Source organism: Rana temporaria, chromosome 4, assembly GCF_905171775.1.
Source record: "Rana temporaria chromosome 4, aRanTem1.1, whole genome shotgun sequence".
In the NCBI taxonomy this organism is placed as follows: domain Eukaryota; kingdom Metazoa; phylum Chordata; class Amphibia; order Anura; family Ranidae; genus Rana; species Rana temporaria.
In genome coordinates this window covers 437,212,500-437,237,710 of record NC_053492.1, presented here as the reverse complement: position 1 = coordinate 437,237,710, position 25,211 = coordinate 437,212,500, and the positions used below count along the sequence as shown (strand labels likewise).

The 25,211-nt window shown below is 42.4% G+C and overlaps 1 protein-coding gene across 3 annotated transcripts in view; it reads left to right on the top strand.

Annotated features, from left to right (window-relative positions):
• The window catches only part of PPP2R5A (protein phosphatase 2 regulatory subunit B'alpha), a 141,148-nt gene extending 116,296 nt beyond the window's left edge, over nucleotides 1–24,852 (top strand). The window contains exons 7-14 of one of the 3 annotated variants that reach the window (XM_040351478.1): nucleotides 3,886–3,994; nucleotides 5,846–5,899; nucleotides 14,305–14,370; nucleotides 14,474–14,593; nucleotides 18,578–18,705; nucleotides 19,023–19,124; nucleotides 22,678–22,728; nucleotides 24,153–24,224. In XM_040351478.1, coding sequence (XP_040207412.1) covers nucleotides 3,886–3,994; nucleotides 5,846–5,899; nucleotides 14,305–14,370; nucleotides 14,474–14,593; nucleotides 18,578–18,705; nucleotides 19,023–19,124; nucleotides 22,678–22,702 — 604 coding nt within the window. In that variant the 3' untranslated portion in view covers nucleotides 22,703–22,728; nucleotides 24,153–24,224. Of the gene's footprint in view, nucleotides 1–3,885; nucleotides 3,995–5,845; nucleotides 5,900–14,304; nucleotides 14,371–14,473; nucleotides 14,594–18,577; nucleotides 18,706–19,022; nucleotides 19,125–22,677; nucleotides 22,729–24,152 lie in introns of all 3 variants that reach the window. The other 2 variants (XM_040351476.1, XM_040351477.1) reach the window with 2 other exon arrangements.
• The last annotated feature ends 359 nt before the right edge of the window (nucleotides 24,853–25,211 follow it).

Below are 25,211 nucleotides of genomic sequence, written 5' to 3'. Positions count from 1 at the left end.
TGCCTACCTTCATGTTCCAATTTATCAGCCACATCAAAGATATCTACGCTTCATGGTGGCTTCGCGTCACTTCCAATTCGTGGCGCTTCCCTTCGGGTTGGCTACGGCCCCCCGGGTGTTCACGAAGGTCCTAGCTCCGATCCTAGCCAAGCTAAGGATCCAAGGGGTCACGATCCTAGCATACCTGGACGACCTCCTAGTCATAGACCACTCGTCTCCCGGCTTGGAGCGAGCAGTGGCCCTCACGGTCCAATACCTCGAGAGGTTCGGCTGGGTCCTAAATCGAGAAAAGTCAGCTTTCCAGCCCACAAGGCAGTTGGAATATCTCGGCATGAGATTAGACACAGAACAACAAGGAGTGTTCCTACCTCTGAGGAAGGTAAAAGCCATCAAGGAATTAATCCTACTGGTTCTAAGCAAGAAAGAACCGACTATTCGCCTATGTATGAGGTTACTAGGCAAGATGGTGGCCACGTTCGAGGCGGTACCATACGCCCAGAGCCACACTCGCATCCTACAGGCAGCCATCCTGTCAGCATGGAGCAGAAGGCCACAGGCCTTGGATATCCCGTTGCCGCTCTTATCAAGAGTCCGACAAAGTCTGTGTTGGTGGTTAGACCCTCAGAATCTACTGAAGGGGAAGTCTTTCAGCCCAGTGGCTTGGAAGATAGTGACCACAGACGCCAGCCTGACGGGCTGGGGAGCAATTTTGGATGGTTGCACTCGCCAAGGTACTTGGGCAAAGCCAGAGAAGCAGTTGCCCATCAACATCTTGGAGCTCAGAGCTGCTCGACTAGCCCTCAGGGCTTGGACGTCAAAATTGCAGGGGTTCCCGGTGAGAATTCAATCAGACAATGCCACGGCCGTGGCATACATAAATCACCAAGGGGGAACCAGGAGTCAAGCCGCTCAGAGAGAGGTGAGCTTGATTCTCCTATGGGCAGAGGCGCATGTGCCCTGCATATCGGCAATATTCATTCCAGGAGTGGACAACTTTCAGGCGGACTTCTTAAGCCGCCAGACTCTATGGCCGGGGGAATGGTCTCTGCATCCACAAGTCTTTCAAGCACTCTGCCAAAGATGGGGAGTGCCGGACGTGGATATCATGGCATCGAGACTCAACAAGAAACTAGACAGGTTCATATCCCGCTCAAGGGATCCGATGGCCTGCGGAACCGATGCGTTGGTTTGCCCTTGGCATCAGTTCAAACTTCTTTATGCGTTTCCCCCGCTCCAGTTACTACCCCGCCTGCTGCGCAGGATCCGGGTGGAACACATACCAGTCATCCTGGTAGCTCCAGCATGGCCCAGAAGGGCATGGTACTCACTCATCCTAAAGATGGTAGTGGGAGACCCTTGGACTCTTCCTCTACGGCCAGACCTGCTATCGCAAGGTCCGATCCTCCACCCTGCCTTACGGCATCTAAATTTGACGGCCTGGAAGCTGAATCCCTGATTCTCAGGGGTAGAGGTCTGTCTCAGAAAGTAGTCTCTACCCTAATCAGAGCCAGGAAACCGGTCTCTAGGGTGATTTATTACAGGGTCTGGAAGGCCTATGTAGGCTGGTGTGAGTCCAAGCGATGGCTTTTCTCGCAAATTTACCATCGATAGAGTATTAAGTTTTCTCCAGCTAGGAGTGGATAAAGGATTGGCATTAAGCACAATCAAAGGACAGATTTCTGCTCTGTCAGTGTGGTTTCAGCGGCCGCTGGCCACCCACTCGCTGGTTAAGACCTTCCTTCAAGGGGTCTTACGTATTAGACCTCCAGTTAAATCCCCGCTTTGTCCGTGGGATTTAAATCTTGTTCTGTCAAGTTTACAGAAACAACCGTTTGAGCCGTTGGCTGAAATTCCTTTGGTTCTACTGACAAGGAAGTTAGTATTTTTGGTTGCCATAGTTTCCGCAAGAAGAGTTTCGGAGCTAGCGGCCTTATCCTGTAAGGAACCATATCTTGTTTTTCATAAGGACAGGGTCGTTCTCCGCCCTCATCCTTCCTTCCTTCCGAAGGTCATATCCAGTTTTCATTTGAACCAGGATTTGGTATTACCATCCTTCTTCCCTAAACCTACTTCCAGAAAGGAAGGGTTGCTGCATACCTTGGATATTGTCAGGGCCATGAAGGCCTATCTTAAAGCTACAAAGAAGATCCGGAAAACAGATGTGCTGTTCATTCTACCGGAGGGGCCCAAGAAGGGGCAGGCAGCTGCAAAGTCCACCATTTCTAGGTGGATTAAGCAATTAATCACTCAGGCCTACGGCTTGAAAGGGTTGCCTCCTCCAGTATCATTAAAGGCTCATTCTACTAGAGCCATGGGCGCCTCCTGGGCAGCACACCACCAGATCTCTATGGCTCAAGTTTGCAAGGCGGCAACCCGGTCTTCTGTCCACACGTTTACAAAATTCTACAAGTTGGACGTAAGAAGGAATACTGATACTGCCTTCGGGCAGGCAGTGCTGCAGGCTGCAGTTTGAGACCCTCGGATTCCGGGGGCTCCTCTTTTTTGAGTTAAATTTAAAATTTAAAATTATTTTTCTCAACTAAGTTGGATTTATTATGATTTGAGTATATCTCTAAATTAAATCCTTTTGTCTTGGAGATGTTCTCCCTCCCCTCATTGTAAGCATTGCTTTGGGACATCCCATATAGTAATGAATGCCGCTCTGTGTCCCGTGATGTACGATAAAGAAAAAGAGATTTTTAATACAGCTTACCTGTAAAATCTTTTTCTTGGAGTACATCACGGGACACAGAGCTCCCACCCCTCTTTTTTGAGGACCATTTTGGGAGGCATACTGCTTGCTACAAAACTGAGGTACTCCTCCTATGGGAGGGGGTTATATAGGGAGGGGCATTTCCTGTTTGAGATTGCCAGTGTCTACACCTGAAGGTACTCCATATAACCCATATAGTAATGAATGCCGCTCTGTGTCCCGTGATGTACTCCAAGAAAAAGATTTTACAGGTAAGCTGTATTAAAAATCTCTTTTTTGTTAATTATAAAAGATGATGTTAGGCTGAGTAAATGGATACCAAACATGTCATGCTTTAAAATTGCACACACCCGTGCAACGGTGACAAACTGTGTACATTTTGCTATCCATAGGTAACGGTTTAAAAGCCTTTACGGGTTACTACTTTAGGTTTACACAGGAGGTCTGGTGATCTGATGTTTGGGGTGATGCCTCACATGTGTGGGACAATCATTTGCATGTGTACAGGACTGATACTTGCATTTGCCTTTGCACAGGGAGAGGGGGGTACTTCTGGATCACTTTTATTGCTGTCAGAAGCAAATGTAAACATCCCTTGTGACCGCAATTGGCATGTAACAGGTATTCTTTATGGAGAGATCGGGGTTCCTCTGCCCTTGTAAATGGCGCCATTTGCACTCCTGTAAACCGGAAGTGATGCAAGATCATCACTTCCTGCACACTAGATCACATATTGGAACAAAGCCTAGCTGGTCTTTGTTCGGCTCTGTGATCAGCCATCAGAAGTGCCAGCTGGTTAATCGAGGCTCCTGGTAGGATTGCTTTTACAAGAGATCCAACCGTCGGCTCTAAATAATGGTATAGGGATGATGCCTTCCATCCCGGTATAACCACTTGAAGTCTAGGGACTGGTCGGCAAGTGGATAAGCGGAAATATCCAGTGGACACATTAGATGTACTCTCCAGGGTACACATACCACTAAATGAGGCTTGCTGTTTTTATGCCTTCTTTTATGTTCCCCTATAAACACAACTTTAGTATACTGCATTCTTTTTAATGAGCTTTTTTTTACAAACTTGTAGAAATTTCCTCTAGTAAATATTGGGTGATGTGTTTTGATATTTCAGGCTATGACTTCTTACTAAAATCTCTTCCTATGTTTTCATCACAGCATCATCAATGGATTTGCATTACCGTTAAAAGCTGAGCACAAGCAATTCCTAATGAAAGTCCTGATTCCTATGCACACAGCTAAGGGCCTGGCTCTGTTTCATGCACAGGTCAGTGTAGTGCCTTCCTGCTGTCACATTGAGAAGTGTCAAGTCTTTGCACCTGTTCCTACTTTATAATTGAATTGAGAGTTCTCAGAATGAACACACATAGCCAGTTTGTAGTAGCCAGTTTGTAGAATCGCACTGCTCACTCCAGAACCGCAGTATTATTTCTTTTAAAGCTCCTTTTCATGAAGAGAGCGAGTCGGCCTTGTAGGATGCATTCTCTATTCAGGTTTCAACTTCATTGACAGTTGTAGAGGTTTATCAGTAACTGTCATGACTAATACATTTGCAGCCATTATGTAGAAAAGCAGCACTTTTACACTGAAACCAACACATGACCTGATATGACATGATACAGACACGATTTTAATCCCTTAGCCCCCGTTCACACCTAGGCGTATATACGCCTATAGTGCGACGCCGCAGCCGCCCCTGAGACGCTGGAGGGATGATTTCACATTGCCCTCTATGGAGATGGTTCACATCTCCACGCTGAACACCGTACGCCTGCCGCCTGAAAACAAGTCCCGGACCTTTTTTTCAGGCGGCGTTCGGCATAGGAGATGTGAACCATCTCCATAGAGGGGGTCAGGCTGCATTCACAATCGCAGCGTTTTGTCGCCGCAAATCACGTTACAAAACGCCGCAGTTTGTCGCCGCAATTCGCGGGACAAAACGCCGCGATTTTGTACGCCAAGGTGTGAATGCAGCCTTAGTGACTGAGGGTAAAACAAACGTTCATGCCTGGACACAATTTTGCAACTTTGACATGCGTTGGTAAATCTATACATATCGCAACTGCTTTGTTGATCCAGGTGGATTTTTTTTTTTTTTTTTATATATATATCTGCACAAAAAATATTTAATCGGCTACATTTAAAAAAAAATGCTTTATATTTCTTGCTATTACCATAATTTACCACCAAAGAATACACCAAAATATATTCCTCCCACTCCTGTCTGATACCACAAATGTGTATGTTGTTTTGTACTTGTAATATCATTTTTTAAACATGATTTATATAGTGCTTGCAGTTTGTGCAGTGCTTTACAACATGAGGGCAGACAGTACAGTTGTGATACAAATTAATATAGGAGGGCCCTACTCATTGGAGCTTACAATCTAGAAGGGCCCAGAATTTTTTTTTATCCTACCTAAAACACACTAAAGCTAACGGACACTAATTTAAAAAATGCTTTTAAAAAAAATAATAATCCTTCCAAAAATATAGTGATTCTGCCCATTGACCCCAACCTTGACATTTGACCTTTACTGTGACACTAACCCTGGCACTAACCTTGATTTGGCAGTTTTTTTTCTTTTCTTTTTTTTTTTTTACGCACATGTCAAACACGAGGCCTGTGGGCTTAATATGGCCCACCAGGCAATTTCTTGTGGCCCTCTCGCCCAGGGTTTTTTTTTTTTCAGCTGGAAACGTGGCAGATCATCTCTCTTCTCTTCCTGTTACTGCTGATGGGACTTGATGACATGTTTTGAAAATCACTCTTTAAAATGTCTCTGAAAAGAATAAGGTTGGGAAGGTCTCAACTTTCAAAGATAATTTCCCATCCCTTGGATTGATTTCCTCTCACTTATTGCTGAGTATTGCTGAGTCTCCCTAAAAAAAAAAAAAAAATAAGATTTCAAACATTCATACCTAACTTTTTAACCTACGTTCTAAAAAAAAAAAAAGTTTAGGTTTTATAAATACTTGCATTATGATGCAATGTATATCACACTACGCTTATGTGTGATTTAATTTACTAGACTATCTAAACTGATCTGTCTGAATCTAGAAGCCGTACTGCATAATGAAACGTATATTTTTTTTTCTTCCCGTTTTTTTTTTTTAGTTGGCATATTGCGTGGTCCAGTTTTTGGAGAAGGACGCAGCACTGACAGAGCCAGTGAGTATTTTTGACATTCCTTTCCTTATGTACTTTGGCTGAGAAATATGAATGTGTAAAATGAAAGAATGTTTCCTTAGCTTGTATGGAGCCAGGCCGGAACTGGAGATGTACCGCAAGGTTCTGCAGCTGCAGCCATGGCCGCTGTGCTCAAAATGACCACCTGTATGAAGATTTTTCCTTATTTATTTTTTATTTTTTTATCAATGTTCTTCCAGAGAGATCCACGGATCTACTGCATGTGAATACAGAATAATTTAGAGCATCAGTAAACACTGTTTGCGTCTGTATTAACACCTTATCATAACCAGTGTAAAGTTTCAGAAAAAAAGCTTGCTTTCTATGTGATCAAAAAGAAAGGAGGGTTTTTTAGCCATTCACTCGTGTGACTAAACCCCCTCAGCTGTCAAATGAGAAGTTGGGAGAGCACACTGTCTATCCCCATCTCGCACATTCCTGGAATGGGCTCTCAAAGGTACTGCAGCGACAACCAGCTGGATAATGGAGCATGCACAACACTGTAAATATTCACCAGCATGGATCTTCAAATAAGCCCTAACATTTTTTTTTATTGAAGAAAGATCACATTACAAAAAAGGTAAATTTATGCTAGGTGATGGGAGGGGTTTTTTGCTTTTTCTTGATTGGTGGATGTTCATTTAAAAGGTAACTCCACTTTCGTGTGGAAATAAGCAAATCCCATTTCACTCACTCAGAACAGAGATGCAGACAAACGCACATGGATTTCTTCAGAATAACAAAAAGGAGGGAATCTGTAACAGTTTGTTATAATCCTTGCAATGTACATAGATCACCCAGAGGGGAATGTTTATTCTTCTGAACGAAAGTGACGTTGTGCTTTAAATGGGTGCATACAGTTGTGCAAATTTTCACATGCCTGATGAAGGGGCCCTGCACAGCTCCAAAACGTTGCACTTTTTTTGTAATGTGATTAATTTTATTTGTATACTAAATAAAAAATGATTAGTGTAGCGCAATAAAATTGAGAGAAAAAAGCCCATCCAGCAATGGTGAGGAACTACAAGTTCCAGAATGGAAGACAAGATCCCTCGTGAAGAAAGGTGAAGTCCGATCCACTGGTCATATATAGGTGACAAACCCGCCACCACAAAGCCAATGCACTTACCAGAAAAGGTGGACCCCTGATCAACAGAAGGTCATGTACACTTGTATCCACAGAGGGATGGTGGTAATCTCCCCCAGCACGGCAATGGTTTCCAGCGTATTAATGGGACCGAACAAGCCAAGGTGAGTATGAAAAGATAAAGGGACACGCTCTAAGTGTTCTCCATAGGTTTATTAACAGAAAGGGCATTAAATAATAGCGCAAGGTGGCGCGCTCAATCTAAAACTTGCCAATAAAAATGTCAATCAGAACAATGCTGCGGGATCCGAGGGTCGAGAGATGGCAGCGGGTGAAGTCCGTGCACTAGCTCCTCCTCCCCTACGCAGCGTTGCATCCTTCCAGGACTTCATCAGCTGTATTCAAGGAATTCAGCAATACAAAGCCAAAAACATTAAACTGCACCATATGCTAAATGTATAAATGGATACCATAGAACAAGGCAGCAATACTAAACCTGTACAAGTGACAGGGCGGATGATTAAACCCCTAGAAATATTGATTGTGATAGTTTGGGAGCTGCTGACGATACATTCCAGGCCATTTTTCACGTTTGACATGTAGCGAAAACAATATATACATGAGTAAACTGCAGGAAAAAAAGAGGACGCACAGCAAGAGAAAGTATGAATCGGAGGAGGTAGGTCAATAGAAAAAGAGGGCAGGACAAAAGTGGGGATGGGAAAAGATGCTGAATATTTGCCAATTAGTAAATTGGGGCTGAGAGACGAGCAAGGTTTGAGAAGTAGGGAGCCCAAATCTTCCAGTTTTTGTCCTCTCTTCTTCCTATGGTCCTGGGGCTTGTACTTTTCCACAATGCCGGAATACAGGCTTTTGCTGCCATGAACAAATGTTTAAAGCGGGAGTTCACCCAATTAAGTATTTTTTTCTCTTATCCCCTTAGATGGATGCTCGTTTTGTCTAGGGGAATCGGCTAGCTGTTTTAAAATATGATCCGTACTTACCGTTTTCGAGATGCATCTTCTCCGTCGCTTCCGGGTATGGGTCTTCGGGAGCGGGCGTTCCTTCTTGATTGACAGTCTTCCGAGAGGCTTCCGACGGTCGCATCCATCGCGTCACTAGTAGCCGAAAGAAGCCGAACGTCGGTGCGGCTCTATACTGCGCCTGCGCACCGACGTTCGGCTTCTTTCGGAAAATCGTGACGCGATGGATGCGACCGTCTGAAGCCTCTCGGAAGACTGTCAATCAAAATAGGAACGCCCAGTCCCCCAGCCCATACCCGGAAGCGGCGGAGAAGATGCATCTCGTAAACGGTAAGTACGACTCATATTTTAAAACTAGCCGATTCCCCTAGACAAAACGAGCATTCATCTAAGGGGAAAAATAGTTATGTATGGGTGAACCTCCGCTTTAAGTACGAGCAGTCCCCGAGTTACAAACATCCGACTTGCAAAAGACTCGTACTTACAAACGGAGGCAGCCTGACGTCACACTGGTCCTGGAAACCGCCAGGCGGCCATCTTGCACACTGCATGCTGCCACCTACTGTCTGGCAGACGTGTCAGCAATCCCACTTCACTGCATAGCCAGTTAACCCTTCCCTATGCTATCCAAAACGTAAACATTTGGGTTAGAGTTGCACTTAAAAAAATTTACCTGTTCCAACTTGCATACAAATTTAACTTAAGAACAAACCTAGAGAACCTTTCTTGTTTGTAATCCAGGGACTGCCTGTAAGGAATTTTTGAATTTCTTATTGGACATAGGGGCGGCATTCAGGAGGTAGGCAGCTAGGTTTTTGTTGAGTCGCTCCTGTTGGGGTATGTGATGTTTCTTCAATTAGATCCATGGTGTGCTTGACAATACTTAGAGTTGGGAGAGCACAGCCACAAGCAATTCATCGTGATTAAAGGGAATCTGATTTTGAGTATTGTTTCTTTTCACCTTTTTCATTTTGCAATGTTGTGGAATGTGTGTGTGTGTGCTTTCTAATGAAATTAGTAATGCTGCAATACTGGTGACCATTATCTATACAAATGGGTAAATGTTCACAAAGCTCATCCAGCCGAATAGCAAAGCTCACCTTGAATGTATGAATGTAATATAAATACTGCTTTCTGATGTAGTAAACAAATCTTTTCCCTTTGAGTGGGTGACAGTGGAGATGAGCACGGCTCTCAGATTGGAAAGTAGGTGTGCTAAAAATAGCCAGGATGTTTATGTGGGAGTGTAGCATGAAGCTGTATCCTCTGTTCTGTTGAATATCATTAACATGAAAGACACGAAGAGCAGAGTGTTAGACTTATGGAATACAGTGCATCTATAATTCTATAGCAACTGTTTTAGACCGATGACATGAAAACTGGTGAGAGAGAAATAGTAATAATTCTTGACTTGGGGCATACAGTTGCATTGTGTGTGTGACATATATATATATATATATATATACACACATATATACACACACACATACATATACACACACAGATATATATATATATATATATATATATATATATATATATATCTGTGTGTGTATATGTATGTGTGTGTGTATATATGTGTGTATATATATATATATATATATATATATACGCACACACACGTACACTTCTCATGTTTTTGTAAATATTTTATTCTATCTTTTCATGTGATGACACTTTGCTACAATGTTGTGTAGTGAGTGTACAGCTTACTTAACAGTGTAAATTTGCTGTCCCCTCACAATAAGGCCACTTTCACATTGGGCAGTGGAGGTGCGGTGACGGTATAGCAGCGCGTTTTTTAGCGCCGCTATACCATCGTATTTACCGCGATATTCGTGCGCTAGCGGTGTGGTTTTAACCCCCGCTAGCGGGCGAAAAAAAGGGTTACTAGCGCCCGCAATGCGCCTCTGCAGAGGCGCATTGCGGGCAGTATTACCGCGGTTTCCCACTGATTTCAATGGGAAGGCGCGATATAGGAGCGGTAAACACCCCGCTCCTATACCGCTCCAAAGATGCGACTAGCAGGATTTTTGGAGCGGTCCTGCTAGCGCACCGCTTCAGTGTGAAAGCCTTCGGGCTTTCACATTGAAGCCTGCAGGGCATGATTTTTTCATGCGGTATAGCAGCGCTATTTTTAGCGTTGTACCGCATGAAAAACGCCTCAATGTGAAAGGGGCCTAACTCAACACACAGCCAATAATGTCTAAATCGCTGGCAACAAAAGTGAGTACACCCCTAAGTGAAAAATAGTGTATTGAGGTGAATGAGAGAAATCCTGAAAAGAAATGAGCACAACTGCGAATCAGATGCGTGCCCATAGAAGATAATGGGCCTGAATTCACACCTGAGCCGCACCGCAATACCTAGAAAACGCACACTTTTTTGGCAATGCTCAGTGCGAATGCATCGCACATATGTGAACCAGCCTCTATGAAAACAATGTATTTGATAATGTTATGCGAATTGGATGCAGTTTGAGCCTCAACCAATTCTCATAGGTGTGAACCCGGCCTTATACAAGCTGTACACTCACTATCTTACATTTTAGCCAAGTGTAATTTCTTCAGTGTTGTCACATGAAAAGATAATAAAATATTTACAAGATTGTGAGGGGTGTATTTTTGTGAGATACTGTATATATTTATGTATGTACACACCGATGAATGTAAAAATAGTTGTCAAAGTCTTTTTAGGTGAAATATTAATAAAACCACGGCAGGACACAACCTTCAATAAATAGGGAAAATTACTACCGATTTGCTGTATGTAATTTTCCACTGGCTTCACCTCCATACCAACAACCTGTCACTTCAAGGTATAGTGCACACAGGAGCAACCACCTCCCTCAATGTGGCACTGGATGCCTGACCAACCAGGGACTAGACCCAAGTCTCGTGGGGGCAATATGCTTACCAAGTATCTATATTAACCACTTCCTTACTGGGCACTTAAACCCCCTTCCTGCCCAGAGGACTTTTTGCGATTCGGCCCTGCGTCGCTTTAACTGACAATTGCGCGGTCGTGCGACGTAGCTCCCAAACAAAATTGACGTCCTTTTTTTTCCCACAAATAGAGCTTTCTTTTGGTGGTATTTGATCACCTCTGTGGTTTTTATTTTTTGCGCTATAAACAAAAATAGAGCGACAATTTTTGAAAAAAAAAATTATAAATTTTACTTGTTGCTATAATAAATAGCTCAATTAAAAAAAAAATATATATATTTTATCCTCAGTCTAGGCCGATACGTATTCTACATATGTTTAGTAAAAAAAAAATCGAAATAAGCGACTGGTTTGCGCAAAAGTTATAGCGCCTACAAAATAAGGGACCGAATTATTATTATTTTTTTTTTTTTACTAGTAATGGCGGCGATCTGCGATTTTTATTGCGACTGCGACATTATGGCGGACACATCGGACACTTTTGACACATTTTTGGCACCATTCACATTTATACTGCAATCAGTGCTATAAATATGCACTACATACTGTATAAATGTGACTGGCAGGGAAGGGGTTAACACTGGGGGGTGAGGATTCCCTATATAGTGTTCTAACTGTGGGGGAAGGGGGGTGACTGGGGGAGGTGACCGATCTGTGTCTCTATGTACAAGAGACACAGATCGGTCTCCTCTCTCCCTGACGGCACGCTGTCTGTGAGAGCCGGCAATGAGAAATTATCTCATATGTAAACATATGAGATCATCTCTCATTGGCCGCACAGATCGCCTAGCAAACAGCCACTCCGATTGGCTGTTCACGTTCATCTGTGATTGGCTGTGTCCAAGGGACATGGCCAGCACAGAAGTTCCCCGCTGCGCGATCAGAACGCGGAAAGGGGCGGACGTCAAATGACGGCGCCCCAGAGAAGTAGAACCACCCTGCAGCCGTATATAGTCGTACAGCCGTCGGGAAGTGGTTAAAGAGGCGCTCCAGTTTACCCCCAAATAAGTAAGTCGGCTGCTACAAATACTTTAGCTGCTGACTTTTAATAGAAGTACTTATCTGTCCAGGAATCCAGCGATGTCCTCACCAGAGACAATTCTTCGATCGGTTTTGGTTGCAGGTGCCAGCATCTTGGGTAAGGAAAGCTAGCAGTAAAGCCTTCTGGATTTACAGCTGGGTTCTTACTGTGCAAGGTGCACTGCGCTTTGTGAATAGTTTTGCAGTCTTCTGGGACCTGTGTGTCACAGAAGGCTGGGTGGGGGAGAGGAGAGGGCCGAACATTCTCGTAGATCACTGCAGCGGTTTGACCTGTAAATGAGAGCAGGTACCTGGGGAACCCCCCCCCCCCCCCCCCCACACACACACAAAAAAAAGTGCCAGGGGGAGGTGCAAACAAGCGGAAGTTCCGCCTTTAAGAAAGGCTTTATTTGCTTAAAGTGATATTAAAACCCCCAAAAAAATCAAATATTACAACATTACCCTGGAGATCAGGTTTAAAATATGCAGTTGGGTTCAATGAAAAATGTCCAGTACAATGTGTCTTCACTGTCTAAAGCTGTTTCTTGCAACACGTGGTTCTCTAGCTGTTGTAGAACAAGTTTCTTGGTGGTGGAGCAAGCTGAAACGTATAACTTCAACAGCTGGAATTCCATAAGTTGGGGGAAAAAACTGGTGAATGGTTATCAGTATGTGTCCTGTGGAATGTTCAGATAGCACTCAACATTCCAGCACTGTAGTTACTACGCTCTTGGCAATGTTAATGTGTAAGCATTCTTTCTCTTTGGAAGGAGTGGTTGTTTGGAAGTATAAAAAGAACAAATAAAGCAGAAATCACAGGACACCTTTTATTGAATAATTGGCCAGAAAAGGTTCTTCAGTAAGCCTGCTTTTTTTTTCTTAAAGCTGAACTCCAGGCAGAAATATATTTTTCCTTGTTGCTGGTGCTTTGAGCAGATCTGTACTCCATTTGTTTCCCCAGTCTGTAGTTTAATAGAAAATGAATGGCTTCATTCCCTGGAATTTCTGTTTTGTAAGACCCAAGGCTGCTGTGCTCTCTACACCCCCCCCCCCCCCCCAGCCACCTTTCTTGTACCTTCCCCATTATAGCTCTGTGTGAGAGTAATGGACAGGTCTTGGAGTCTGTCTCCTGGTCTGTACCTCCCACTGATGAGCCTGCTCTCCAATGATCAGGATGAAATGCTAACCCCCCTCCCCCCCCCCCCGCCCGCCGCTGCACAGACATTCACTGGGAGTACCAGTGTACTGCTGTTTCACCTCCCCCAGCTCTCTGCGCTCCTTATGCAGCGGAGAACAGAGATTACGTAACTCCACTTTATTACATCCTATGCATTAAGGTGAAAAAACACCTTGCATCCCCCCCAGCCCCCATTTTACTTAACTGACCTCCAAATCTCCGTGGGCGCCATCCCACGTTGCTTTCCCCCATCTCTTGTGGGCTCTTCATTGGATGATTGCTTGCAGCACAGCGATTGGCTCCAGCTGCTGTCAACCAAATCAATGGCGCGCCGGGAGATGGGGGCCGAGTGATACAGCCGGTGGCTATGGCCGCCGACTGTATCACACTGGAGCGCGCCCGCAAGCTAACCCCCTTGGGAGAGCGCTTCCCAGAGGGGGGTTGGCTCTTGCAGGGAGAAGCCGTGACAGCCCCCGAGGGACCCCAGAAGATGAGGATCGGGGCCACTATGTGCAAAACAAACTGCACAGTGGAGGTAAGCATGGTATGTTTATTTTAAAGATAAAATTAAACCTTTACAACCCCTTTAATACCTTGTGTATACATATAAAAAAGGGGGATACAAAAACTTTTTTCCTTTTCATTTTCTATTTTACACTGAATGGGTTGTTTTTACAAGGTGAGGTTTTAATTTCACCAACTCGACCTGCTCCACCAACTACCATCCCTCTGTTTAGTGAGGCTGCCTTGGTGATCTGTAAGAGTCCTCTCATTTAGCAGGATGGAAGTTGATGGAGCTTGGCCACAATGTTAGGCCCCAGTAAAAAAAAAAATGGAATTAAATCTGTGAGGATTCACAAGGAGTTGTCTGGCTGATGGCGTCTTGTGATGTATTTTTCTAGGCAGGGCTTTTAAAAGTTAACATGGAGCTCTGGTTAGTTTTAAGAAGCTAGGTGGTAATTTCCCTGTTTTGGCACACAACATGAAAGGAAGCTGAGAAATGCAGCAATCGCGTGATGCACTGAAGACATAATGACATTGAATGCTACTAATGACAATTTAAACTATTGGCAAAGCAGAACTGATATAAAAAGTTGTTGTGATTTTTTTATTTATTTATTCTTTTTCTTCTGTGAAGGCGGTTGCATTAATTTGTTTAAATTTTTTTTTTTTTGGCTGTTTATTTGCAGGTTATTAGAGGGTTGTTAAAGTTTTGGCCCAAAACTTGTAGCCAAAAAGAGGTAATAACGGTTTTCTTTTAATGTTAAAAAGTTGTTTTTAACTTCTCAAAAGAATCTTCACACATTTCACATATTGTATAATGACATTTTTCTTTTGGTACAGGTGATGTTTTTAGGTGAAATAGAAGAGATTTTGGATGTAATAGAGCCAACTCAGTTTAAAAAGATTCAGGAACCCCTGTTTAAGCAAATATCAAAGTGTGTGTCCAGTTCTCACTTTCAGGTAGGTGGAGTATAATAAACTGGGACAAAGATACTGCTGTGGTAACTAAAGAATCTAGCAGTGAAGGAAAACTTGCCTCAAAGCGCCCTCTGTCTGCGGGCATAGCAGTGTGTTCATTCTTTACTACTGTTCTGTAACCAATTTAAAGAATGTGTACCATCTTTTGGGGGCGGGGGGGTGAATCGGAGTCGATGTTGGTTTGCATTTACTGCGGCTTGCTGTCCTAAGATGATTAACTCCAGCATTTATTGGAGGCCACGGTAGGATTGGACACAATGCAAACCAATAAAGCCAGGGGCCAGCTCCATCTATTGGCTATAACTCACGCTGCACATGCTAGTTTTGTCTTTGTCTTGTTTGGGTTGCTGGGGCTTGCTCCTGGTTGTCTTTAAAGCTGAATTTAGTTTAACCGCTTCAATAGTGGACACTTTTACCCCCTTCCTGCCCAGACCAGTTATCGGCTTTAAGCGCTGTCACACTTTGACAATTGCACGGCCATGCAACACTAAGCACACATGGAATTTTTATATTTTTATTTTTCACACAAATAGAGCTTTTTACTGGTATTTAATCACTGCTGTTTTATTTATTTTTTTGGAATAAACTAAAAAAGACCAAAAATTATGACCGAGAATAGGGGAATAAAATCAATCTCCTCCCTTAGTAAAAGCACCACACAGTTTACACAAAAACACTGATTAGTGTCAGCAGGGCTGTGGAGTCAGTAGATAAATGTTCCGACTCCGACAACTCCGTTTTTTGTGACTCTGACTCCTCTGTATAAATATGCAAATGTATTTTATACATTCCTTGAAGGAAAGAAAGGCAACATACATGTCATTACCACAGGAGTTTTTATAGCCTTAGCTGAATGACAGCAGTTTTTCCAATGGTTTACAGCTTCAGTCTTGAACTATTGACCCTCCATTCCCTTCACTTATACAAGTGTCTCTAGTCCTGCAAAAAACATATTTACTTAATCCCTTATCAGTGAGAGGCTAGGTTACACATGGACGCTGCGTTCCCTGTAACAGCAGAACACAACACTATGGAAAGTATAAGTATTGCAGCTCCTAATTGTGCATTGCGTGCCATATAGTGAAGCACATGAAAAGCATGCTTCTTCACGGTCACTTAACGTGTTCGTTTTGCGGTTACGTGAGGCACTGCATGCATTGGTCTTTATTTTTACAGTAGAGAAGTCATTAATTATAACTTTTTGTGAATTGGGACATTTAAACTTGCTTTTTTAATTCCAATCTAAATTTAGTAGGAGTCGTGCATTGTTTGCCGACTCCAGGTACCCAAAATCTCCTTCGACTCAGACTCCACAGCACTGAGCACTGATATTTTTTAGCACTGATCACTCAGTATTAGTGTCACCGATTTCCACAAAGTGTCAGATTGTCCACCGCAATATCAGTCTCACGATAAGTTGCTGATCGCCACAATTATTAGTATTTAAAAAAAAAAAAAAAAACTACCGGTTACTTTTTTGCACAAATCAATCAATATACACTTATTGGAATTTTTTACCAAAAGAGTAGCAGAATACATATTGACCTAAATTTACGAAGAAATTTATATTTATTAAAAAAAAAAGTTTTTGTTTTATAGGAGAAAAAAAAATTGGTTGATTTTTATTTTTATAGCGCCAAAAAAAAAACGCAGTGGTGATCAAATACCACCACAAAGCTTGATTTGTAAGAAAAAAAATGACATGACTTTTATTTGGGTACAGTGTTGCATGACCGCGCAATTGTCGGTTGAAATAACACTGTCATATTGCAAAAAATAGTCTGGTCAGGAGGGGTGGGGGGTAAATCTTCCAGAGATCAAGTGGATAAGGAAAACAAACTGTAATGCCGCGTACACACGACCGTTTTTCATTAAGTGAATTTTTTTTTAAATGGTCATTTAAAACGATCGTGCGTGGGCTCCAGAGCATTTTTCATGACGTGAAAAATTACCATTAAAAATTTAGAACATGCTCTAATTTTTCTCGTCGTTTTTCACGTCCTGAAAAACGGTCGAGTGTAGGCTTTAACGACGTGAAAAAAACATGCATGCTCAAAAGCAAGTTATGAGATGGGAGCGCTCGTTCTGGTAAAAGTAGCGTTTGTAATGGAAATGGCACGTTCATCACGCTGTAACAGACTGAAAAGCACGAATCGTCTCTCACCAAACTTTTACTAACACAAAAGCAGCCCAAAGGGTGTCGCCATCTCAATGGAACTTCCCCTTTATAGTGCTGTTGTACGTCACTGCGCTTTGCTCGAGCGTTTTTTTTTCATGATCGTGTGTAGCCAAGGCAGGCTTGACAAGAATCACGTCGAAAAAAACGTTGTTTTTTTCTAGAACATTAACAATGTTCGTGTGTACGTGGCATAAGACTTTGCACACTTTTTTTTTTGTTTTCATATTCCTGTGATGTAGTCAGATAATTTAACTGAAAGCTCAGTTGAGGTGTAAATAATAAGTCTATATATAAATGAAAAGGTTTCATTCCAGTGACCCATGGAGATGCAGGAATAAATGTTTTTTAGGAAATGCATGAATGAGTCTATTGGTTACAGCTAAAGCATTGTAGCAGTGTAGTTGTTGTATAGCACAGGTGACTATTTTTAGCAGAACTGGCTGTTTACTTAGGGTGCATTCACACCACGATTTTGTCATCCGTTTTTTACTCACGATTTTAGCTTTAAAATCGTACAAATCTGTATGGCAAAACGGATCCATTCACTGCCATTCATTAATTTAGGTCCCCAAGTGCATCCGATTTGATCCGCATACGATTTGATACGATTTAAAATCGTATCAAAAAACGTGTCTGCCCACGATTTTTGGTCCTGATTTGAAATCGTATTACAATCGTGTCCGTTTTTTTTTTTATATTGTGGTCAATGTAAATCGTACTAAATCGGATGACTGTGCGATAAATCGTACCCGATTTTTTTATTACTAGGGTTGAGCGAACCCGAACGGAGGTCCCCGCAAATTCAATAACCAGACCCTTTAGGTCTGGTATGGATATACAGGGGAACCCCGCTGTCAATTACAACAAAAATTACGTGCGGTTCCCCCTAAATATCCATAACCAGACCCATTATCCGAGCACGTTGACCTGGCCGGCCGCAGAAAAGAGGGGGGGGACAGAGTGCGGCCCCCCCTCTCTCCTGAACCGCACCAGGCCACATGCCCTCAACATGGGGAGGATGTCCCCATGTTGATGGGGACAAGGGTCTCATCCCCACAACCCTTGGGGGGTTGATTGTCCCTATTCCTTTCTGCAGCTTTGTACTGCCCTTGTTAAAGTGGAGCTCCACCCTAAAGTGGAACTCGCGCTGATCGGAACCCGCCCCCCCTCCGGTGTCACATTTGACACCTTTCAGGGGGGAGGGGGGTGGGGGGTGCAGATACCTGTCTAAAGACAGGTATTTGCACCCACTTCCGGCCACACGCTACGGGCAAAAGACGGGTTTTTCTGACTTCCCGTCTGTGTGCTGGGAACACTCGGCTCCCAGCACACAGCGTGTGAGCCAATCGGCGGGCGCAGCGCGACTCGCGCATGCGCCGTAGGGAACCGGGTAGTGAAGCCGGAGCAGCAGAGAGACGAGCAATCGCTCGTCCTCTGCTGCGATCGGCGCTGGACTCCAGGACAGGTAAGTGTCCTAATATTAAAAGTCAGCAGCTGCAGTATTTGTAGCTGCTGGCTTTTAATATTTTTTTATACTGGCACATCCGCTTTAAGTAGCTTTACTGTAGTTCTGCATAGCCCCTTGCATTCATAGAAAAAAAATGATTTGGCTAAAATCTTGCAGTGGGAGTTTCCACTCGGAAATCACCCACTGTATGTCGTTGAGCCTGCACAATGCAGTTATTGTCTAGATTGTTAGATTAGATAACTGTCTTCCAGTTAAACTCTGATGTGAAATGTTCTGTGTGGGTCACTCCATCCATCTGTTGTAATTCTCTGCTGTGCAGGTTGCAGAGAGGGCTCTGTACTTCTGGAACAATGAGTATATTCTCAGCCTGATCGAGGAGAACATTGACAAAATTCTACCAATCATGTTCGGTAGTTTGTACAAAATCTCCAAAGAACACTGGAACCCGTAAGTGTATTTTATTTTCCTTTTTAAAGTGAAATTTCTAATTGCATTTCTACAGACATAATGGTTAGGGTCAGAAAGCGCACCAATTCCACCTTGGGCATACATGTAGCTGTCTCTTCTGTCAGTCGACTGATCATAGTCCATTTCTAAGTGGAATTGAGGTTCTAGTCTTGGGTAGAAAAGAAGAAACCCAAACCATTTGATGAGGGGTGGGGAAAGTTTTTTGAAAATGTTTGAAGTGTATGTGAAGCTATTTAAAAAAAAGTTTTGACTAGGAAAGTGTTATAACCCCATGTCATTTTTTTTATTATTCTTAGGACTATTGTAGCCCTGGTGTACAATGTGCTGAAAACATTCATGGAAATGAACGGGAAACTGTTTGATGAGCTTACAGGGTCCTACAAAGCAGAACGGCAAAAGTATGTTGAATTTAACAATTTTCCTAATGTTTTCACCCGAGACCCACTAAGGACTCGAGAATGATTGCATGCTGCACACAAGTTTTCCTAAGAAACCTTTATTTTACCGCTGTCATCCTTATCAGTATTCTAAATATAGTCCTAGTTTTCTGCTGGACATCCCCACATAGAGTAAGTGCATCTCTGGGTGCAATTTTAACCACTGGTAGACTGCCTGCACACAATGTGTGGGCAGGTGGGCCGTACATCGCTGCCTGCTTCTGGGGTTAGGACACGTGCATGCGTGCCCCCTCCCCGCCGACACTCGCTGTGATTGTACACATCAGGAGTCTGTCAGCAAGTCCCGGCCAATGATTCATGGATGGGACATCCTGATCAGCTGTCTGTAATCACAGCCCAGAGCCCTGTGTTGACAATCAACACAGGGCTCTGTACAGAGGGAAAATCCCTGTGTCTGTTTATCTCTGCAAAGCAGATGTTAACCCCCCTTCCCAGCATGTGTCATTTCTACAGTGACACTGTATATTATTGGTACTGATCACTGTATTGGGCCTCATGCACACAGGACGTTCTAACTAGGGGTGCACCGAAATGGAAATTTCAGAACTGAAACGAAACCGAAATAAAACAAAAAATTCAGACCGATACCGAAAATGACTTTTCTTTTTTTTTTTTTTTTTTTACTATTTCAATAATAATAATGTTTTACGGTATATCATACCCCACTCAGCACATCTTCATATACATACAGATTCAGTGCCTCATCATGCAATATGTTGTATATATGTGTGACATTATTTATTTGTCCATTTTAATTCAACTGCCTCATACCTCACCTAGTGCAATACACAGACGTCACATCTTTTATCATATAATATATAAAGATGTCTGTGTATTGCCAGACATCTTTATATAATTAATGAATGATATCATATAATATATATAAGATCTTAGATGTCTGTGTGTACTGCACTAGGTGAGATATGAGGAGGATAATAACGAGGCATTCATTTCATTCATATTATATTTAAAAAAAATGGTACATGACATATAGACCTAGTCAGCACCTTGCAGGCTTGCATTTAAAAAGGCAGAGTCGCGCGGGGCACATTAATCAAAATATTGCACTATGGATTAGTCATACAGTCAGGGACTGGTGGTCTGTGACAGTCAGTCACAGACCTTACCTTGACGGCTGGCGTAAGCGAGTCCCGCCGTCGGGTGATGAGCAGCTTTTGCTCGGAGTCACGCGGGGTTGGATGGCGCCCAGCCCCCACAGAACGCGGACTTCACTGTTGACTGAGCCGCATGGACAGCCGATGGTCGGACTCGTACCCACCAGTCACTGGCTGCGACGTCACAACGCTGGCAGTGGCAGAGCAGGAGAAACAGGAAATGAGCCGTACGGACGGTAATAAAGTCCGGCTCTGAGGTGGGTCATTATCGGCGATTATTTCTGTTTTGGCGACCCCAAAATCAAGATTTTTGGCCGATATATTGGTGCACCCCTAGTTATAACAATGCCAGTAGCGTTAGCTGTTGAATATGTTTTTCAACGCTTTTTAGCTTTTTTTTTAGCAAAACTATTCTTCCACTCAAGCTTATGGCTCAAAAACGCTGAAACGGTGAATAGCCACATTTTTCAGCATTTTTAATTCTTTATCAGAGTTGAGCCTCATACACACTATCGGACTTCCATCCTTTTTTTCCATGAATTTTGCTCCGAAGGGTGTTGTCCGTGAACTTGTTCTGCATACACTGGCAGGACTTTTTTAGCCAACTTTTATCAAATCGCGTGTTTTTTTTCGGATCTTTACCTCCACCCTGTGGGCAACTTCTGCTATTGTCTGACCCTTTAGCATTGGTTCTGAGCATGCGTGTTTGTACTTTGGACTTGTGTACACACGATCGGATTAGCCGACGTAGGACATTTGCTGCCGGAAAGTTTGTTTGCATCGGTCGGATTGTCCAATCAAACAGGTCCGTCGGACATTTGTTGTCAAAGTCCGTTCATGTGTATGGGCCTTTAGAGTATTTTTCCAGCTGAAAAACTTCCCTTTTAAAACCCACTAGTTCTGTTATTTTTTTTTGTTTTTTTTTTCAGCCAGGAAACGCCCCTAACAAAAACACTAATAAGTCTGTGTGCATGAACACACAGGATAACTTGCTGAGTTTACTGGCTGCAGAAAAAAGCCTGAAGCCAAAAAGAGCAGCTGTAAAAACTATCAGTGTGTATGAGGCCTAGTGTCACTGGTGATGTCGGTGGCAGTTACTCGGCCCCTCCCCCTCCCCTGCATTCGTTGGTTTTAGATTGCTTGCCACACTGTCATAGTCCCATTATAAGTCGCTGATCACCACCATTAGTATGATTAAAAATTGTAGGCACTATAACTTTCACACAAACCTATCAATATACAGTTTTTAAAAAATTATTTAATCAAAGATCGGGAGCAGAATACATTTTGAACAAAATTTATGAAGAAATTTTGATTATTTAAAATGTTTGCATTCATCATTGCATGACCACGCAATTACCAGTTAAAGTAGCGCAGTGCCTAATTGAAAAAATGACCCGGTCATGAAGGGGGTAAAATCTTCTGGAGCTGATGTGGTTAAATCCTAACATTTTTAATGCAGAACTCAGACTGATTGCATAGTTGCTGCACACTTTTTTAAAGGGTAACGTTTGCTAAGAAACCTTAAAATAGTCTCTTTCTCCTTCTTGGTTTTCTACATATAATCAGTCATTTGCTGGACACCCCAATATACAATAATACACCCCTTGGTGCAGAACTGAATACAGAGACAATCAATATGTAGTATCTGATAAGAAATTGGGGGAGCTTTACTAAAACTGGGACACTCAGAATCTGGTGCAGCTGTGCAAACCAAAATCCGCTGTAGAAACAAATCCGCTTCCAGGTTTTTTTGTTTTTTTTTTTGCCAAAGCTTAATTGAACAAGCTGACGTTAGAAGCCGATTGGTTTCCACGCAGAGCTGCACCAGATTTTGCGCACTCCAGTTTTAGTAAAGCCAGCCATAGATGGAGCTATTTTTCTTCGCTGCAACCACGGATTAGTGATGATGGGGAAATCCTCCCTCCAATGGACCTATTGTGTTCTCCCAGTGGGAGGGTAGCTGTCCCGGCCGGAAGAACGAACAACTTGGTAATGGCTAGCTGCTGCAATAATCGCACACAAAATCTGACATGCTGGTTGATCGATCAACTTGGGTACAATCGGCCTTACCCATACATGGTTTCGAATCTCGGCCGGTCAGTGCTGAACCGGCCCGGATTCAAGCCGTCTAGGGTACGCTTTTAATATTCCCTGCTGAGCTCAACACTGCTTGCACACTACTCCAGTCCAGGGCAGCCTGAATGCTGAGAAGGTTTTCATCTCAGATCTATCATTATGGGGGTATTTATAGAGAAGAGCAGATGTACCCTATGCTTGCTATGCACTGCATTATTGTTCCACAACACCACTTGCATATTACAGACCATTCATAAAATGCAAGCCATTGTGTAACATGGCGTTTTCTCTGCTTAAAGGTGCAGAGAAGATTTGATTGAATGAGACGTTGGTCATGTGACTTTTAACAGGTAACGTGACCAGGATCTCTTTTCTACATTCCGCCATTCAATTTTTTTGTTTTTTTAATGTAAAGCAGCATTTTGACCACAACAAGGCTACACACAGCTGCTTTATGTATTGCCCCCAATGTTGAGAAAATGTGAGCAGAGTTTCACCCAGAAATGGAACTTCTGCTGATCTGGTTCCTCCCCCTCTCCAGTGTCACATTTGGCATCTTTCAGGGGGACGAACTACGTCACGTCCCGCTCCTCCCCCCCTGCTGTCTTCTGGGAGACTCGCAGGTTCTAGAAGACGGCAGGGACCATTCAGAACGCACAGCACGACTCGCGCATGCGCAGAAGGCTTCGCTTCCTGATTCCCATGAAGATGCCGGCACCTGGAGCTGAGGGATGGGTCGGGTGAGGACATCGTGGGTATCCTGGACAGGTGAGTGTGCTTATTTTAAAGGCAGCAGCTGCAGTATTTGTAGCTGCTGACTTTTTGTAGGCAGAACTCTGCTTTCATCTGAAGGTGAATTATTTGCTTTTTTTGGAAAAGTACAGTTTTTTTTATCCCATCTGTTTTTTGTTTTGTTTAATCTTGGTTTTGACAGCCAAGTAATGAAAACTTGGGTAGATTTCAATCTACAAGATATGCCTGGCTGCTATCATGTACCATGGGATGGCAAATATTGTGACGCTTTTTTTGTTGTGCAATTTTAAGAAATGAAAAAAATTATATAATTTTCAAAATCAAACATTTTAATTTTTTCATTTAAAATAAAAAATCATATTGAGCATCAAACTGCTATTTAGTTGCAGGATTCCTGACAATGGAAAATTAAAACTAGAGCTACTAGAATCTTTCTGTAGAACCAAGTCAGATTACCGTACCCAATAGATTGTCGGCTTGCCTTTTTTTTTTTTTTTTTTTTTTTTTTTTTTTTTACATGCCTGAAAATTGTTTTTCTTGCCAGCAAGTTCTTCTCCTAGCAAAGATATGCACAGCAGACTTGTATATCTGCCCTAAAACTTTTGCTCAAACCAATTCAATATATGCTTTTTTTTTTTTTTTTGTATTACTATTCTTCTTATAACCAAAAATATATAGAGAAAATTACATTTCTTTTGGCCTAAGATTTTTTTTTTTTTTACTTTTATTGAATGTTTTATAACAAAGTAAAAAATAGTTGTTTTTTTTTCTTTTCTTTTTTTTTTTTTTTTTTTTTTCTTTTATAGCGCAACAAAATAAACCAGTGTGGTGATCAAATATGACCAAAAGAAAGTTCTATTTGAAAATAAATTGCGTAAATTTACAGTATGTACAGCGTTGCATGACCATGCAATTGTCAGTTAAAGTAACGCAGTACCATGTAGAAAAATGGCCTGGTCACGAATAGGGTAAATCTTCTTAAGGTCAAGTGGATAATGATGTTTCATTGTTTGTTTATCAGAGAGAAGAAGAAAGAGCTGGAGCGTGAGGAGCTGTGGAGAAAGCTTGATGACTTACAAATGAATAAGGCCTTGGCCGATCAACAGAAGAGTGCTTTCAGTGTACAGAACAATACAAGTGCCAAATAACCCACATGACAACAACCTCTGCTTCATAGGCAAACTTTTGTACATTGTTTTTTTTTTTTTTTCTTCTTTTTTTGATTTTTTTTTTTTTTTTCTGAAAAATGTAAAATAAAACTGACATTGTCCATATAAAACAAGAAAACAGTTTTTACAGGGAATAGCATCCCTTTCTGAATAACTTCTGGTCTGTGAGAGGGGGCATTAATAAATTGCGGTGCAACTTATTGATGATTTTCCTAACAGCCAATTATTAAAGTGCACTTGTCATTTACAACACAGGAGACAGTCAATAAAGAGGCAATGCTTTTAAAATATCCATCATTTTGGTGAAGGGTAGGAAATGTTCTAATGTACTTTATTTCCCATTCATATCCATTTTCAGAGCCACCTCTTCCCAGCCTGCCTGTCAGCTGAGAGTTTAACCTCCTAGCGTTCACCGTCTTTTATTTTGTTTTACAGTATAGCAGAGCCACCTCCTCCCTACTACTAATCTTTGATCTCATCACTCCTTTCCTCACTGACATCGCCTAACTTATAAAATTACAATTGTGAAGAGCAATAATCGCAGAAATTACACGTTTGTTTGTTTTTTGTTTTTTTTAAAAGCACACTGAGCTTAAACCTTAGCTCTCAACAATTGGAAACCAAACTAAAGGTAGATCAATATATATAGGTGTATATAAAACATAAAGCTCTCAACGTGTGCATGCAGTGTTTTTAAGATTGTAGTAAAATAAAGTTCAGCTCTATCATAACAATACAGATATATCTGAAAATAAACAAGTCCTTCAAAATAGTCCTTGAAAGGTATCCAGTAAAAGAGCTCTTTGAAAGGGACACCTTGGATGTGCTCAAGAGACACAATATGGTGCTAGAAAGGAAAGTAATCCTCCACCTTCACAGATCCTCTTACCGCAAACTATTGACCACCTTTG